General features: G+C 40.9%; 1 protein-coding gene across 1 annotated transcript; it reads right to left on the bottom strand.

The window, feature by feature from the left end:
• Nucleotides 1-5,082: 5,082 nt before the first annotated feature.
• On the bottom strand, nt 5,083-19,476 carry LOC119649325 (protein prune homolog 2). Its single transcript, XM_038051426.1, has 4 exons — nt 19,309-19,476; nt 17,951-19,243; nt 17,791-17,901; nt 5,083-5,690 (listed from the first exon to the last, which is right to left on the bottom strand). Exons 1-4 carry the CDS (start codon nt 19,311-19,313, stop codon nt 5,570-5,572), a joined length of 1,530 nt encoding a protein of 509 aa, XP_037907354.1. The 5' UTR covers nt 19,314-19,476; the 3' UTR covers nt 5,083-5,569.
• Between the last annotated feature and the right edge of the window lie 498 nt (nt 19,477-19,974).

Below are 19,974 nucleotides of genomic sequence, written 5' to 3'. Positions count from 1 at the left end.
CGCTCCCTGCTCTATGAGACGCTAGAGGGCCAGAGGAGGATGGAAATCACGTCGGGAGTAGCACAGGGATCCATCCTAGGGCCGGAACTCTGGAACGCTTCCTACGATAGTGTGCTGAGACTCGATATGCCTGAAGAGTCGCGCCTGGTCGGTTATGCAGACGACGTTGCGGCACTTGTTGCCGGACGCACTGTTGAACAGGCGCAAAGCATATTTGTAGTGATATCATTCCAAACGATAGATTTAATTCATTAGTAATACGAAACCTTACCCGACCTCACACAAATAACTTACCCGACCTCACACAAATAACTTACCCGACCTCACACAAATATTCAAGTTACGTAAACAATAGCAATCAGTCATTAACTGACCTATATTTCCTCATAAGTCACTAGAGTTCACTTTGTATCTACCGCCGAACAAAACACATGAAATAAGACCCACTTGAGTCACAACATGCCATGCATACATTACCCATCTACATAGCTACATGACTATGCATAAGAAATGCATACAGGCATATGACCAGCACGACCCGTATGTTTATAGATTGGTAAATTGAAAGAAAGAGAAAGTTATGACGTCACAATCATATATTGTTATGTACAGACCCAATTGGTCAAGAAAATTGCAAGTAAGTAATTAAAGGAATTTGATTGGTTAGTGCATAGAAAATAAGGAATTAACATATGTTAGAATGTAAGTAAGAATCGTATAAAAGAACTAGAGCCCCGAGGCTCGACACACTTGATTAGTTGCTTTCTATAAGGAAAGATAATTGCTATACAGCGATATCTTTCCTGAGCAATTCCTGTGTCATGTAGACCAACGGCAGACTGCTGCTGATTGTAGCTTCCGCAGATTGTTGCGGAGTTAGGAATCCAAAAAGAAGGTTTTAATTTTTAATAAAAGTTATATTTCTAAGTAACTTATGTAGCTCTTCTTATTTCACTAATTATAAATTCACGATGTCGACTTCTCATCCCTACATATTGATGCGACGGGTAAGCGGGTGGATGACTGCTCACGGTTTCAATCTTGCGTTGGAAAAAACCGAAGTAGTCATCCTGACCAGAAGGAGAATCCCGACCCTGCGTCCCATATTGATCGGCGAGTTGACTATAGAGTCAGAACCAGCGATTAAATACCTTGGTTTAATGCTCGACTCGAAGATTAGCTTCTTCGAGCAAATCAAAGCAGCAGCGGACAGGGCTGCAGCTGGAGTCGCGGCCTTGAATCGGCTAATGGCGAATGTCGGGGGCCCTATATCAACTAAGAGACGTTTCCCTATGGGAGCAACGCAGTCCGTTCTTCTCTATGGTGCGAAGGTATGGGCTGATACCCTTGACAAGGAGGTGCATCGTAAAGGCCTCGCTCAAATGCAGAGGCGGGGAGTTTTGCGAGTGGCGTCTGCTTATCGCACCGTCTCCGAACCGGCTGTGATGGTGATTGCGGGAGTGATCCCCGTTGCCCTCCTTGCCAAGGAGCGCAAAGCTATCTATCGCCGTAATGGCGAAAACTTAAGAGAAGTGGTTGCCCGTGAAGAACGTCAACGCACCCTTAGCGAGTGGCAACTTTCTTGGCAAAATGAGCCAAGGGCAAGTGGACTGCGCGGGTCATCGACAAATTAGACCCATGGTTGAACAGAACGCACGGTAAGATTGATTACTTCCTTACCCAACTTCCTGCACAGGATTGGGAAGGCGTGATCTCCTCATTGTGTGTTCTGCAATGGAGTGCCGGATGACGCTGAACACACCCTTTTCTCTTGCGAGAGGTGGGACGGTCTCCGCCAGCAGCTTTATGCAGACGCAGGGGAGCTCTCTCCAGACAACATTGTGCGAGAGATGCTGAAGAGCGCTGGTAGCTGGAATCGTATTGCGCATTATGTTCGGGCTCTTCTTATTACGAAGAAGATTGAACTCGACCGGCGGAGGGATCGGACGGTAAGGGGTTCCCTGAACTAACAACAACTCCCTTCCTCTCCTCCCCTTCCGTTGGTGAAAGGAATTCCGTGACTTGAAGGCTCCCAAAGCCGGGAGAGCGGGAGGGCTAGCCCGAAGTAATGTGTCAAGCGGTTCCAGGCTAGTTCTCTGATGACAGGGAGGTGTTTAGTTGGTAGTCTGCCAGCGTGCTGTTGCGGGAGTCCAACACTCTGTGCGTAAACGCATTCACCTACCCTACTCCAAAAAAAAGTATATAAATATAGTATTCTGTAATAGGCAATGTTTGTTTGTTTAGGGCGAGCATAATATCTACGTCTGTAATATGTACGTACATCTTGAAGGAAGAATCAAGGAATATTTTGGGTTTTTAGTCATATCCAAATGGAAAAATGTGCATAGAAAGTTTGTCACAAAGATTTACACAAAACTTTTATACCCGAAACACTAGCTTCCAGAATTTCAACTTATTGAAAAATGGAGACATTAATTTTGACTGTTCGTCATTTTGTGAAAAAAGTCTAGTTTTTACTGTTATTTAACTAAATTCATCGACATTGTTTGGTTCAGACGATCCACAACTTTAGTCACCCCAAAACATACAAAAAATAGATTTTTGACGGCAATTTTTAACACAGTTGTATAAAATTGCTGAAAGTTGCTCAATGTATGTACTGCAAGATGATATAATAATCGTTCAAAAAAGTTTTGTAGTTTTCTTGAAACACAAGTGGGATTAACCTCGTAAGGCGAAAAAGAAGGTAACGATAGACACGAACGGCAACGTAGCTGATGTTCCCTGAATCACGCGGTTGGGTGCTCCTACACTGAATAGGCTTGGCCTGAGGTTAATGTCCTAGAAGCAACAGGGTGGGGGGCGAAGATGAGGTCTGGCTAAGACGGCACATTGCGCGTAAATGCATTCCACCTCCCAAACAAAACACACTTCACGGAACTATGATGGTATTCGTTAAAATGTAAAGAATAGTCATTTTAGAATAAAAATCCTTTCCAACGAGACATACAAATTCGTCTTGCAGCAAAACATCCCTTTTACAATTTTTTTCTTTATTTTTGTTTTCTCTGCACATCGGATTGAGTATTTGCAATAGTAACTCAAAAAATAAATACGTGTTATTGCTTTCAACACCCATAATCGGTTTTTATTTACAATTTTTCCCGTATATTTGACAAAAGTCAACTATTGGGCGTTTTTCAAATCTGCCACATAGATTTCTTGCGGTTGCTTATAAAATCATATGGAACAACTATACCAATACTGTACACTATTTTTCGCAAAGTTAAACCCTGTCTTGAATATTGGTTAAATTTAAGAGAAAATGCTGGGAACAGATAAAAACTCAAAAATTGGGTGCTAGCAACGCTCCTTTAGACAGAAACGCATTTCTTATGACAGAGGGTAGACGAGCTGTTTTCTAAATATAATACATTGTAAACTGAAAATTGCTTCGAAACATTTTTTTTCACTATCTACTCGGCGAAGCAATCTAAAAAGATCGAAATTATATATTCTATGAAAAACGCTACCTAGCGGCGATTTCATGTCCTCAACTTGATTAGCTTCATTCAAACACGGATTTCCTTCTGTAGATAATGTGGCCTTATTATTTCAGTTACATTACTAACGTAGAAAATCTACTGAAGTATTTCGATGCATCTGTTGATTTATAGATAAAGTAAGCTACGTTTTCTTTCTAAATACATCCTCAAAGTATATATTGCCAATATTGAAGCGTTTTATAAACGAACTACTATCGAATAACATACCGAACTCGTTAAGCCTACAGTTTTCTGAATTCTCCTAATTACCTATACAGTTTTATTAACAAACGTAAGTGTAACTTCCAAAGAGAAAATAATGAGTTCGGAGTTTCTGTCTCCACTACATTTTTGCTTGAAATAAATACTCATGAGTTTTATCAAAATTACTTAAATTGTTCATGGAAAACCGAAAATTGTTTCTAGATAATTCAGTCTTATAAAAATATTGCAAAAAATTCACTTTTCTTAATATCGTTTGTCTACTGAAACCAATTTTTTCTCTATGCAAATTTGGAAGCTAATTTACTATCATTTTCTAGACATTTCTCTCGAAAAAACGGTCCTACCTTCCTTCCATTATAAACTTTTCGATTGGCCAAATAAGAGTACAGCAAGTTTTTATTAATGATTATTCTCCTACAAATGTTTGATAGTGAATCCCGCCTGCCTATCTTTAGGTTTATAACGTAGCTGTGGCTGATTTACCCCCAACAAGTTTACATTTCTACTATTATGAAGTTTTGTTTATGTTGTTGAACAGTTTATAACTTCTTTTTAAAAACTAACTGGACCCTTTACAGCAATCACTTCGTTTTGATATATTGCATGAGATTATACGTTTGCTTAAACTGTAAGAATATTTTCTTTACCATCTACTGCGAATATCTTCAAATCATGTTACATAAGCATTAATAATATCATAATCGTCGAGTAATAAGTACAAAACCAAATTATCTTTTTCCTTAGCATTAGCGTTAATATACATACATTGTTTTCAAATTGTATTGTCACTACGTGCGTTAATTCAGATAGTTTTATTCCAATAGTTCCTACAAACCTAAATCGTAGAGAGGCTATGCAATATATGCATGTGCAAAATACAATTTTGGAGAACTTGAAGGGCGCTTCTAATAGAGAGATCGTAAGACTGAGAAGTTCCATTTAGTTTGTGATGTGATTAGCCCCAGTCTTCGGATTGCATCCAACCGTAAAATAGGGTAAACCAGAATCCGAAAAGCAAATTCAAAAATACATTAAAGCTCTTAATCTTAATACATTGAGACGAACCAGCCAGTCTCGAAACCACATTGCAATAATAAATTTATCGAATTTCGCGTTACTATCAAATGTTCTGCGGATACCCCATTTTATGATGCTTTTAGAGATCAATTTAAATTTATGCTTAATGATAAAATCGCTACTTTCCATATAGAAGCTGCAGCGTGCCCTAAGGGTATCGTACCTCAACGGTGAGACCACCCAAACTAATATAAAACTTCGAAGATCTGCTCTAAATATATTTCCTAACATCAAATGAAGACCTTTACTTAATTGTACTTCTCACGTGCGAATCTACACTTTATACTTTTATTCTGAAACACTACAACATTGTATATATTTTTATTGCTTTCTCGAACACAGCGTCTCTCTAAACGATCAAAATGGGTGCCAACTTTATCAATACCAAGTCTTCACAGCACCGCAAATAATAATAATAGTCAGTAAAGCCTAGCACTAACAGAAGTCAGAATAATTTGTTCATGGAACTATCAACTAGAAAGTGAATAAATGTCCTTTAAAAATATGTGAACCATTGAATATATAAAAAATTGTCCGTAATACGAGGAAAATTATCACAATCCAAATAGTGGAATGTAAAACTAAAATACCAGAATATCGTTGAAGTGCTTCCCAACGTAACGTCATGTTCTCCTTTCGAATAAAAATAAGTGAACGTACATACCAAGAAGCATCAATGAAAGCGTTTTGCGTTCGTGTAAATAATTCGTACTTAACATTATCCTTTAGCTTGTAAGCTTTTTATGCAGCGGCGAATGTGATTATGAATGCTTTGAATCGTAATTTTTTACTTTATCTGGTATCGCTGCTTTTTCTACTGATACGAGGCTATAGAGTTCTTCTAGTGAACGAACGTAAATCAACTTGCGCCAGAACTTTGAACTGAAATAAAAAAAAATATATTGCATTAGATAATTTGTATTTTTAGAATCTTAAGAATCACTACTAACATCAAACGAAAACAAGTCGGGAAACCGGAAACTAGACGCTTCAGATATGAAAGGTTTTGTGTATTTTTCTTATAAAGAGATTTGAGTGTGCATTTGTCCCATTAGTATGTAGCACGTATATATTATGTGAAAATATCCACTTTCAAGTGATATTGACATTCATAGTCTAGAATTTGCACAGGAGCGACAGCTTTGACCTAGTATAACTTTGTTAATAATAGTTTAATTTTCACCAAATTTGGCAAGATCATGCTCTATGCTGTAGTCTACATTGACGCAAAATTTCGTGATTCTAGGGTGAACTTAAGGGGGTTTTCCTGTTAATTACTAAAAATTATAGTAATGTACTATTATTAACTTTATTTGCACAGGTATCGATATGAAGGATATTTCGGAGTCTAGACACCATATATTGGCAGCCTCTTGATTTTTTCAGACTTTTCGGTTGGGTAGTTTCCGAGATTGGGTTCGTTCGAAATGATCACTTTCAACCCCTCGCACTCCCCATCTTTACTATAAATGTCAAAATTAATAGGAGCTTTGAAAAGTACTAACCGAGACCTTTAATTTGATAACCCACATGACAATATTTGATAAAAAAAAATTTGCACCTCCCTTTTGCAAGTATGCCCCCCCTTAAATTCAACGTAAAAGGTTGTAACTCCCTATATGCGTGAGCGTTCACAGTTCCCACCTTTCTACCAAATTTGGTGTCAATCGCTACAACCGTCTCCGAGAAAAATGCGTGACAGATAGACAGTAAACCAATTTAAATAAGATTTTGTGTTTACACAAAATCTTAAAAAAAGAAAATACCAATAAACTGCCTGTAATTGACCCGCGGCACCAAACCCAAATGAAGAAAATAATTCATGGTCCATTGTTGCCGATCTGCCAGTATGCGCCGATGGCCAAAAGACCATCCTAAGTGGCCGGAGACAACCAATATATTCCATCATTAATTACTAAACTCCAAGAAATACAAGGTGGGGCGAAACTAATCACTTTATATTGGAAAACGCTATAACTTTTGCAAATCGCGCTAATTGTCAATTCGGTTTTGACATTTGTGAAATAAACAAACGTAGAATACAAATCGACAAGCCATGAACCGGTTTACTCCGCAAGAACGCGGAATAATTGTTTCCATTTTTTTATAAATTTCGTCGCAGATTTCCAGGCTGTCCGACACCAACTGGACAAACGCTGCAGCATTTGGCCACTCACCTTGAAAAAACACGACAATACGAGATGTTCCCAAGGCTGGCCGGCTCTGAAGCAGCCATTCTACTGAGAATATCGCTGATATTCAAGAGGAGCCCCGAACATCGACCAGACGACGTGCCACGCAATTGGGCATTAGCCGGCAGTCCCTACGCAAAATTTTGGTGGAAGATTTGAAAATGTTTCCCAAACGCGTCTAACCTACGCTCAAGCCATCCTGAAGCTCAACGAAGAAGAAGACGATTTTTCATCGAAAATTTTCATGAGCGATGAGGCACATTTCCATCTTAACGATTACGTGAATAAACAAAATAATCGTTTCTGGGGCACCTAAAATCCGTGTATCGGGTCAAACGACGACTATGGACGGCGCACACTACAGGGCCCAGATTACCGAATTTTTTCTTCTTCAATTGGATGAATTGGAACTGGAGACCATGTGGTTCCAATAGAACGGTGCAAAATGAAATTGCCATAAAAAGGGTCCGTATGGTCATCAACTGTGGCTGCGGCCACTTGCTCGATGTAATTTACTCGACTTGATGGGATAAAATGCAATGGATTAAATAAATAAATTTCACAAGCGCAACCAACCACATATATATATACATATCAAAGTCATAAGTATTGTGGTCATTCTAAATAAACAACCGTTGCCTATTATGGCATACAAATTGATCTATTGCATCTTCACGCACTTCTACTTTACTCCATGGTAATATACTATAATTAACTTTTATGCAGATATCAGAACAGGATGTTTTTTGAAGCGAAGATTTCGTATAAATGCATCAATGTGATTCTTCCAGATTTTTTAATTGGATACGTTTTCAGAAAGACACCTGTTTCACTTTTTGGGGTAAACACTTTGAGCCCTTACCCCCTATGTTTCACCCAATATCAAAAATAAGATCATTTTCATTTTGTGAAAAAAAAATTATACACTCCCATGTATAGGGAGCCCCTTTCAAACTCAACACCAAATGGAGCCACTTGATATATGTAAACGAAATCACACCTTCTCACCAAATTTGGTGGCAATCGGGTCAGCCGTTTTCGAGTAACTCGGGGGTGACAGGAAGACAGACAAACAGGCAGACATTGAATCGATTTTAATAAGGTTTTGTTTCACACAAAACAAGTCGCGAAACCAAAAGCTGGACACTTCAGATATGAGAATAATAAAAATAACTTTATGGTGCCTAGGCTTCCTAGCAGCTTCCTGATTATTTGCATATTCGTTGGTAGGGTAGATTATGAGAATGGCCCCGTAAAAGAAATGATCTTTTTCCAGCCCCTGCCCTCCCCCTTGTGAATTAAATGTCAAAACTGAGACTAGTTACCAGTACTAATCGAGACCTTTCATTTGATACTCCACATGACTATAATTGGTGAAAAAAAATTACATATATGGGACCCCCCCCCCCTTATTCCAAGTAAAACGATATAACTCATTGTATGCGTGAGCGTTCACAGTTCTCACTTTCCCATCAAATTTGGTGTCAATAGGTGTAACCGTAGCGAAGGATCGACACACGAGTTAAACCTGAAAAGTGAAAAATAAAAAAAAAAGTGAGCGTTAGCCGCGCGGGTGGAGTCGTAACTCTGGACCTAAATGCCGCGATCGAGTGGGAAGAATCACGATGCTTCTCCTCTCTTAAAAGTGCAATAAGGCGCAGCCTTTGAGGTTTCCTCCCTACTTTGGCATCCTTAATTCATTTTATTGGAGGACACCTTTTAATTAATGTGATTTTTGCGGGGCTAGTAAGGAGAAGGGTTCTTAAATTAAGAAAGATTTAGCTGAAATTCATAGCTTTATGATTCAAACAAGAAAATGCGAAAAATAACAACAAAAAGAAAATGCAAATAGTATAAAATACGCCAAGGCTTTTGACATCGTCCCGCACACCTAGTTTTGTATGGCCCTGAACTCCCTTTCATGGCTACTCAATGATGCTAGAGGGAATGGTTTCGCAATAAAATACGAGCGATCCACTTGAAGTACTTAGATGATATCAAGTTGTATGCTCGTACTGATGGCCATCTTAAGAGTCTATTGCGAATAGTAGACATGTTTAGCCATGATATTCGGATCCCATTTGGATTAGACAATTGTCGAATCCAAGGTCATCACTAGCCACATGCCATACATCAAATATGACCTCCACATCCAAGCTATGAACGAGGCAGACTTCTGCAAGGTACCCATGTTCGAGTTGATGATTTGAAGGATGCTGTGCCATTTGAATCCCTGCGACGAGTGAAGCTGATGCTGAAATCGCACCTTCCCGGGAAGAATCAAATAAGCGCACTAAATGTATTCGCAAGCATATGTATTCGGAATATTGCCATGGACGAAGACCGATCAGAAAAACATCCACACTACTATGTCCAAATTCCGAATGCATCACCCAAATTCTGACGTGGAGCGAATAAACCTGCGTCGTGAAATCAAAGGCAGAGGCGTGGTTGACATTGTGGTATAACATCATCGCCAAGTCGACTGGCTACGCGCTAATTTCTACAGCAAAGATCAGGCGAGTCCCTTGCATACTGGCTGGTTGTAAGTCAGATTGTCGATTACATCCACTTAACTCGGGTCGAGGGTCAATCTTTCAATCCTTTGATTGGGGTGAAATCAGACCAAGAAAATCGAAGGCAATGCACGCTAAACACGTGAATTGCCTGTGGAATGTCCAATTTACAGATATGGCCCGCAGGCAGTACTCGATAGTTCTGCTTACACCATATATTGGGACCGACAAATTCCAACTGATCGCCATATACCACACAACTAGTTTAACGGGCTATTATTTGATAAAACGGGTCGTACCGATTATATTAATTATGTTGATATCTCCCATAATAGTAACATTGAAGGAAAGTACGTGGACAAGAAGGTGAACTATGAGGCACTAGCTGGGGAAATTTGACGTCTCGACGTCTCGTTGAAGGTCACACAATATTATCAGCTACAGGCTTTGTACCTAAATCCCTTAGGGTTTTCCTTACTGTCCTGGGACTCTTCACATCCGCAGCTGGCTTCGAAGACAGATAACACATGGCAAATACCACGCGTCTGAACGCCTGCACTGTCCAAACAATTACCTGCTTCCCACTACAACTATATTCGATCTCATTCGCCCGTGAGTCTACGCAACCCTGACAAAGAGCTTCACTTCAAAGATGTAACTGTTCAAACTTTAAAGAAATTTCAAAATTGATTTTTCATTTAAATTTCAAAATGAAATAATTTAACATTACTTAAAACTTACAAGTCTGCAAAGTTGACAAAAGTTGCCCCATTATGTTAGCTTTCGAAAGACATGTACAAATGGTGGGCCCAATTACGAAAAATGTATGGACATTATACATTGAATGGATGAAAAAGTGGTCTTAATGTAGAACAAATCAAACGTTTTCCATACGCTTTCTATTGATTAGAACTACCATAACAATTAGAACCACCATATCTAAGTCAATTTGGTACATACGGTTTCTCTCATTTAATGCGTAATATTCATAAATTTCCCTTTAATTATGTTCATCATTTGACAACTCAACAACCGGTATCCGGTCTAGGCCTGCCTGAGTAAGGAATTCCAGACACCCCGGTTTTGCGCCGAGGTCCACCAATTCAATATCCCTAAAAGCTGTCTGACGTCCTGACCTACGCCATCGTTCCATCTCAGGCAGGGTCTGGCTCGTCTTCTTTTTCTACCATAGATATTACACTTATAGACTTTCCGGGCTGGATCATTCTCATCCATACGGATTAGGTGACCCGCCCACCGCAACCTGTTGAGCCGGATTTCATCCACAAGCAGACGATCGTGGTATCGCTCATAGATTTCATCGTTATGTAGGCTACCGAATCGTCCATCCTTATGTAGCGGACTGAAAATTCTTCCGACGATTCTTCTCTCGAACGCGGCCAAGAGTTTGCATTTTTTTGTTAAGAACCCAGGTCTCCGAGAAATACATAAGGACTGGCAAGATCATAGTCTTGTACAGTAAGAACTTTGACCCTATGGTAAGACGCTTCGAGCAAAACAATTTTTGCAAGCTGAAATAGGCTCCGTGCGCGGATTTCATCGTCATAGCTGTTATCGGTTGCGATTTTCGACACTACATAAGATAAATTTTCAACGGTCTCAAAGTTGTAGTCTCCTATCCCTATTGTTTTCGTTTGACCTGCGATTACACTGTACACTGTGCATCTCCGGTTTTTCTTCCCATAATGTCAATATCATCAACGTAGAACAGTAGCTGGGTGGACTTGAAGATTTACATTTGCATCGCGAATCACTTTCTCCAGGCGCAGTTTAAAAGAGGAGCCATGATGGGGCGTCCCCTTATTTTAGACCGTTATTGGTGTTGAATGGTCTCAAGAGTGAGAGTGATCCTACTGCTTTTATCTGACCTCGCATATTGGTCAGGGTCAACTTAGACAATCTTATCAATTTCATCGATATACCGTATTCCCTCATGACCGTGCACAGTTTTACCGTGGCTATGCTGTCATAGGCGGTTTTAAAGTGGGTGAAAATATGGTGCAACTGATGGCTATATTACAACAGTTTTTCCATCGGTTGCCGCAGAAAAAATCCTGGAGTGAAGCCTCTTTGGTATGGGCCAATGATGTTCTGGGCGCATGACACTACTCAGCAACGTGAAACCTCTATAATAGCTGCACTGCGTGATATCCCCCTTTTTATGTATGAGAGAGATAATGCCTCGTGGCCAGTCATCAGGCATTGATTCGCTGTCTTCGCTCAATATATGTAAGATATTTTACTACGACAGTCCACGTTTTGTCGCTAACATAACCCTCTATTGTACCTCCCCTTGGCAACTGGAACGTTGTGGACCTCATCCTGCATGATGATCCCGTGCATCTCCGTAGACAATGTGCTTCCTAAATCCCTAGGTAGAGAGGGGCTTGGACACGCCCATCTATGGGATAAAAAGGGAGAAAATCAATTCACGAGTATTTGCTAAAAAACTAACACCATTATTTCTACCCGTTCAAATTTGAACAACGGCCACGTTTCGTTTCGTATTAAAAAGTCAGCGTCTATTCTTTAATTAGACGTCTACACAAACTTTCTCATCTCTTAAAAAGAAAATGAATTTTTCCTTCAATTCGTAACCATACTTATATGTGACCTAAAGAGGGGAAATAAACTAACAACCCCTCTAAATATAGGCCACTTGCACTTACTCCAGCTCTGTCTAAAGTTATTGAAATAGTACTAATCTCTCAGTTTATTAACTATTACCAACACGGCCTTTGCGCTGAACAACACGTGAGCTGTTATTTTCGCCAGCGTAGATTCTCTGTTCCCCAGACAAAGACTAAACAAAAATCAGTTTTTTAGTGTCGTTGAAACTCAGCGAGATATTAGTTTAGGGGAGGTCGCTTCATCGTTTACAACAATATGATAGTGGCAAAGTTTATAGAATTAAATTTATAAGACGAAAAATTCAAAATTCACAGGATCATATTGATGAGCGTTAACTAGTAGACATTGCAGGCGTTTTATAGTAATCTACATCGCCTATTAACTCAAAATTTAGAGATGGTTGTTAACTGCTGCCCATAATAGAGCAAAAATGGCGCTTGATGTTTCGTAGCAACAAAACTACGTCGATTCATAAGCATGGATGAAACATTGTTCAATCTCTTTTCAGTTTGCATGAAAGGATAATCGAAGCACTGGACTCAGAGAGGAAAATAAGTCTCGAAAAAGGTAAGCACAATTTTCATTCTAAAGTCGTGGCCTCAGTTTTTTAGGATGTGGGATAATTTTAAATAGCAGAAATAATCAACGGTGAGTATCATGGGTACTCATTAGAGAAATGCCGGCGATATTTGGCATCACCCTCAACCAAATATACCACGTTATCATCACCAAAAGATGGTCATCCAGCATCCTCAACCTGAGATGATATCGAGAAGCAAACTATCACTTCCACCACTACATGATAAAAAGCGTCGACAGTTGCCATTCAAAGATCTGTGAAATAAAAACCAACCCACTTCGAAAATTTGAGGTAGGAAAGCTAAACACTGATTGTTGCCTTGTATTCTTCCGCTAATAGCGGAAAAGTACTAAAAGAACGATTGGGTCCTATTCCCCAGAATTGTACGCTTTCAAAACAACAGCAAAAGAAGTGATTAATGATTAAATGATTAATTTGACATTGAATGCCAGGAAGCACTTGATAAGAACAACGAGGCATACAGACGACATAGAGACCGAAACACAAGAACGAAGAGAGAAAACTACAAAAATCTTCTATAACCAGCTAATAAAATAATAAGGCAAAAGAAACGAAAACATTTTGAAGAGGAATTAAAGAAAATTGATGACTACATTGGAGCAACAATGCAAGACAAGAGGCAGCAATCAAATGTCAAAAATGAACAATGCACCACAAAAATACTGGAGAGAAGTATCAAACCTGTGGCAAACAGAAAGCGATCAGTCGCGGCGATCGGCGATATTGCATTGTCACACACAACGCGATATCTTGGGAGTGATCCAGAACTCTGTTTGTTTTTCTAACGAGCAGCTCTAGTAATATCGAACATTTCTTATAAATTTTGAAAAAAAATGAGTAGTTCAGACGAGGAAGTACCCCTTCTTGTTTTAGCACTCCAATGCAATAGAAGAAAAAGACGATACTGAACACACACACGTCTCGGTTGGCTTGAGAAAGTTTCGAAGAATGCATAATCTATTACAACCTAGCATTGTAAAGCGCACAATGAATTGGGTAAAACCAATAGAAGTTCATCAAGGAAGCGCTCTCTCACCACTCCTCTTTGTTTTTGTTATGGACACTGCCACAGGACATGAAGTGTCTAGCGCCCTATATGCTACTTTAAGCAGATGATGCTTTCCTGGCGTCTCATAGCAGAGTTAATCTCCAGCAATTTATCAAAAAATGGAATGATCTCCTCATAAAACACGATCTCAGATTGAATCTGAATAGAGCAGAACTTTTGTCGGTCGATCCTAATGAAACAAGCACCATCACTGTCAGTGGTAGACCTACCCAGAGCTGAGCAATTTAAATATCCGAGATCAATGCTATCACCCAATGGAGAGCTGCATTATGAAACTGCTTCACCCACCAGCGCAACCTGGATGAAGTGGCCTTCCACAGCCGCTGTTCTTTGTGATCGACGCATCAACGTCTCAAACACAGGGTCTTCCACCCTGTCTGTGGTGGGCACTGAGTGTTGGCCGGCTATAAAAGACAACGAACGACGCCTCGCGGTAATGGATACGAAGATATTGCGTTGGAACGACAAAGATTTAAAAGCCTCGCAACTAGATCCAGATCAGACCTTTGATAGAGCAAAATGGAAGATGGAAATAGTACTTTATAAATAATTGAAATTTCTAAGATTTTACTAATTTATCATATTAGGTGCCCAACTAAGTTCCCACTCTTTGTAAATAGATGGCTCTTGCGGTAAGTGCTGGCCGATTTTAACATATCCAAAATGACATGAGCCAAGCTTATATATGGTAAATAACCTGTTTTGACACATTAGTGACTTTGTTTTGACGTCATATACTTTTGGTTCTATAAAAATGTCCGCTTTTATGACAAATAATCGTCGTTTGCGAGAAGAGTCGATTTTCTTATTTCATTCAAACAAAACGCCTGCTAAAGCACATGGAGAGCTTCGAAAAGTTTACAAAGATGCTGCTGTAAGTGAAACAACATGCCGTTATTGGTTCCGTTGTTTCAAAGACGGTGATTTCGATGTTGGCGACTGTTGGCATGAAGGAAAGCTTAAAACCTTGTAATTGGAGGCATTACTCGATGAGGATTCATGCCAAATGGAAGAAGAGCTTACTTCAGCCTTAGGAGTTACACATTAAGCCATTTCCAAGCAATTTTATGCGTTGGAGAAGGTCCAAAAGCAAGAAACTTGGATTCCTTTTGATTTGAAGCCAAGGGATGTTGAGCATAATTTTTCCACTTCATACCCCACAGCAAAGAAGGAAGAGTTTTCTTCATCGCATCGTAACGGCTGATAGAAAATGGGTTTATTACAGCAGTCCAAAGGAAAAATTCGTGGAAATTGCCCGGCCATGCTTCTACGTCATCGGCTTAGCCAGCCAGCAAGGTTCGCTAGTATTTGACAGGACCAGGTCGGTGTTATTTATTATGAGCTGTTGAATCCGAAGGAAATCACGACTGGTGAAAAGTGTTAACTTCAATCGATGCAATTAAAACGAGTACTGCGCGAAAAGTGGCCACAATACGAGCAGAGGAACAAAAAACCGACTCTACAGCATTACAACGCTCAACCTCACGTTGCTGAACCCGTTAAATTGTTCCTGGAAATGCTCAAATATGGAGTCCTACCCCACCCGCAATATTCCCCAGATGTTGCGCCATTCGATCATTAATTGATCCGTTCGGTGGCACGTGGTCTAGCTGAACAAGAGTTCAACTCATATGAAGATATAAAAAATAGGTTGATTCGTAGCTAGCTTTAAAAGATGGGACACTTTTACCGTAACGGCATTCGAGCTCTGTCAAAAAGATGCCAGTTAATTGTAGTAAGCGATGGGAAACATCTTAAATGATTCATTTGTGACCATTCTTTCACAATAAAATTTCATTTTCATAAAACAAACAGCGAGAGCTTAGTTGTGCACCTTCTTTTCTATTAGCACCTCCGTACCTTAGCTCATTGCACTGAACAGATCGCTCACTAGTTCTGTAAATTTGTCCGCCGCGATTGGATCATCATCAGCGGCGTAACAACCGGAATGCGGTCTAAGCCTGGCTTAATAAGGAACTCCAGACATCCCGGTTTTGCGGTTACCTCAGCATCACGGATCACTTTCTCCAGGGACAGGTTAAAGAGGACGCATTATAGGGCATCCTCTTGTCGTAGAACGTTGTTAATGTCGAATGGTCTTGAGAGTGATCCTGCTCCTTTTATCTGGCCTCGCACATTGGTCAGAGTCAGCCTAGTCAGTCTCATCAATTTCGTCGGGATGCCGAATTCTCATGGCCATATACAGTTTTAGATGATGGTGATGGTGCAACTGGTGTTCATATTGCAACAGTTTTCCATCGTTTGTCGTAGAGAGAAAATCTGATGTGTTGCTGATTTGCCTGGAGTGAAACCTCTTTGGTATGGGCCAATGATGTTCGGCCGTATGGGGCTATCCGGCCTAGCAAGATAGCAGACACTATCTTATAGATAATGCTCAGCAACGTGATAGCTCTATAATTGCTGCACTGTGTGATATCTCCCTTTTTATGTATGAGACAGACAATGCCTCGTTGCCAATCGTCAGGCATTGATTCGCTGTCCCATACCTTGAGCACAAGTTGCTGAACCACTTGGTGTAACTGGTCGCCTCCATATTTAACTAATTCGACTTTAATTCCATCGGCTCCTGGCGATTTATGATTTTTAAGCCGATGAATTGTACGGACTGTTTCTCCTATACTTGGTGGTGGCAATATTTGTCCGTCGTCGTCAGTTGGCGGAACCTCCAACTTGCCAATGATCTGGTTGTTCAGTAGCTCATCAAAGTACTCAACCCATCGCTCCAATATACCCATTCTGTCGGAGATCAGATTTCCCTTTTTGTCTCGGCAGGATGAGCATCGAGGTGTATAAGGCTTCATCCTGCTAACTTGTTGGTAAAACTACCGCGCCTGGTGCAAAGATTGGATCACTGCGGCAAATTGTGTTTTGTATGTCATGTGCCCAAGTGGGAACTTTGGAAACGCTTTTTTTGGAAGCGAAGTGGAAGCGCTTACCATCCGTATCCAAAAGTGCTTCTCGAGCAGCATTGATATGGTTGTATTCAATTCTTTTCTGAGGTGAAATTGATGTGCTTCTCTTTCATATCCAAATATGTTTCCCAGAAAGCACTTATTTAGTGGCGCATAAAAAAAACGCTTCTAGGCAATGACACGCAATGATAAAACGTATATGAAGTGGAAGCGTGAAAAAAGCGCTCTGTGCTGCTTTGGAAGCGTTCTAGAGCGCTCCTTTCCTATTGGGTTGCATCGTACAACTACGTTGACAGATCGCTGTGGGAATTTAATATCGACCTCCATCAAACATTCGTTGACTTCAATCGAAATGTACTGTACAAAGTAATGCTTGATTTGGGAATGCCAACGAAACTGGTAAACCTTACTAGAATGACAATGTCCCACAAAACGGGGTAGGTCAGAGACAATAATACCCTGACAAATGCGTTAGTCAAACGACGGTTTAAAACAAGACGATGGGCTGGCACCACTACTGAAACGTCGCTGCTGGATAGTATGAATACTCTCATAGTAAATGTATGGAAGAATTCTTTTATGTCTGACACGTTCAGTGCAGGACGCGCTAGCTGCTGAATAGTGTGAATAGAGCTTAAGCCGGTATGGCTTCGACCTGTGCATGAGGTCCATAGATAGTTCCGTGAGGCATACAGAGTCGAGCGGAAAGAAAACGTAGTTTTAGTTGGTTAATATTACACCCTGTAACTTTCGCTGCTTTCCGCCTCTATAAAATACAGACAGACGGACAGACAAGCTGATTTTGATACACCTTCAAAAAAGTTTTCATGCAGAGACGCCCGCTGAAAGCCACACGGGCATCACTTACAATTGATCCATCTGAACAACCTATGCCAAACTGTGGAAAGCATTCAATGGCCGTGGAAACCGTGTCAACACACTTGTCCTCATTAATATTAACTTTATTTACTCTTAACAGGGTCGTCATGCAACATAACCATCAAAGATATTCCACTTACCTCACAAAAGGTCTGGTCATCCAAACTATCGACTTAAGCCAAAACGTTGGGTGAACTAAGTACATATTCTTCAGGCTCTTCCGCAGCCTACGGTCTAGCAACTGGTAACATCTGAAAACGGAACATATTACTAAAAGAAACCCAAGTAAATTCCACTTACTTTTTAAGCCACGGAAATGGGGGAACATTCCTCCTATTTGATCCGCCATGCAAGTAAACGAGAACATAGTCCTCCGTGACAAGTTGCTCTAAAGTCTTCACAACATACAAAAACAAGTTGTCCATCACATAATGATAGTCGGTACGAGATCGGTCCGGTAAGTGGCAAGCACAAAATATCACAATAGCATTATGTCCGCCGGCTTTTAAGTACCCACCGTGCGAAAGCACCCTCTTGTACGGTTCGATCACTTTCATGTCGATTTCGCGCATCTTCCCGTCAGGTAATGTGATCTTCTGCCAATTGCGGGAATCGCTGCGCTCCTCTTCGGCCGTATACTGGGCGATGGGGTCGGGCTGAACATTCGTCGGAGTGTCGAGGTCGGGGAAATCGTCTTCCTTATCACTAAAGCCTCCCATTACGGAACTGGAAGGACTAAGCGAGGCCAAATTCGGTTCCATGTCGTCATCGAAGCTATGATTTGAGATCGAGTCGAGGGACGACATGTCGTCAGAGAGCAAGTCGGTGGCGACGGGAATTTTCCGTCGGGAAAGCGGTTTGGGCGGTATCTTCAAGCTCCGAGTGAGATTATTCGATATAAGCGCGACGGACTGGTAATTGGGCTCTACATTCGCTTGATACTGTGAAACGTCCTGCTCCGATTCACTGCTGATCAGGTCAGGACTGGGTTCGCGTAGAACTGATATCTTGCGGCGAGCATTCCGCATGCCGCAAGTGGTAGTGCAGTCGGCAGTCACGTCCAGATTTCGATTAGTTGCCTGCGACGCCGACATGGATGCTGTGGTTGTTTTGTTTAGACGAATCGCAGGCGGATTTGCAAGGCGCAGCGGTTCATTTTCAGGCACAACGTCCGGGAAGTTGAAAGCACGACGATGACCGTTCTCGGAGTCAGAATCTGTCCCAGGCGGAGACATCAAGGGATGACTGTTCGCGATGGTGAGTTCACTCCGACCTGTAGCGCTACCGTTTGAGTTCGACAAGCGCAATTTTGACGCGGGATCATTGTCCAGGCGATTGTCCAGCTTCGTTGTGGCGTTCGACGATGCGGTGCTGTGCGAGTAGTCCTCCGTGTTCGCCACTTTCCGCAGCCCTTTTGAGGCCATTGTCTGCCCTTGCACAGGCGAACTTGTCCTCACAGAGTCGCACTCCTCCATGGCAGACATCCCTTTGTCTTCATTTATTGGCGAAACGCCGGCAGACTCTTGAGACGTCGTCGTGGGCTCCGATATATCCATTTTGCCGTCCGAAACTGGACTCTCCTCGAAATTTTCACTGCACGTAGGGTGTCGGAAAGGTCTTTGAGTCATCATCGATCCACAAAATAATTTTCCGCTTACCTCATCTGTATCGAACGTCCCACGAGTACGCAGCGTTCACTTCAGCTCCAGTCCACGGAGAACGGGGGATATTCCTTTCAGTCGGTCGCGCGATGGTGTCCAAATGCGTCCGTGCAAAATTTCAGGAACGTTTCTGTTTTTCCGATTTTTCCGAGTTTCCCTGGAGTGACATTTCAGGACGCGAGCGCAACTACAAAGATGTCGTTGACGTGTGGTGAGTGTTGTGTTCTCATGTTTCATCGGCGCTTGCTTTGTGTTTTCTTCGTTGCACTTTCACATGTGTTGGTGCGAACATCGAGTAGTATTTGGTTTGCGGAAATACTAGAGCCGTTAGGATATTCATTAAACGGTTTCCAATAAAAATCATTTACAATTTGGATACAAAAATTAAAGGCGCCATGAACTTCAACCTCGCCTAAGAGAATGTAGCGGAAAGCAATTGGATAGTCCATTGTTAACTCAATTATTAAAACAACATTTGTTTGGATTTGGATTAGTTTGCGGGAATTAGGTGCATTAAATGTCTTCTTTGAAATCTTCAATAGAGGTTGCTAATTACTATATATTTTATTTTCATATTTCAATCCAAAACAAGTCTAAGACAGGGAGCTCGACGTTTCAAGTAAGAAAGATTTTGTTGATTTTTTATATCGGGATGTTTGACTA

This window comes from Hermetia illucens, chromosome 2, assembly GCF_905115235.1.
Source record: "Hermetia illucens chromosome 2, iHerIll2.2.curated.20191125, whole genome shotgun sequence".
Classification (NCBI taxonomy): Eukaryota; Metazoa; Arthropoda; class Insecta; order Diptera; family Stratiomyidae; genus Hermetia; species Hermetia illucens.
This window is presented reverse-complemented; position numbering and strand designations above follow the sequence as displayed.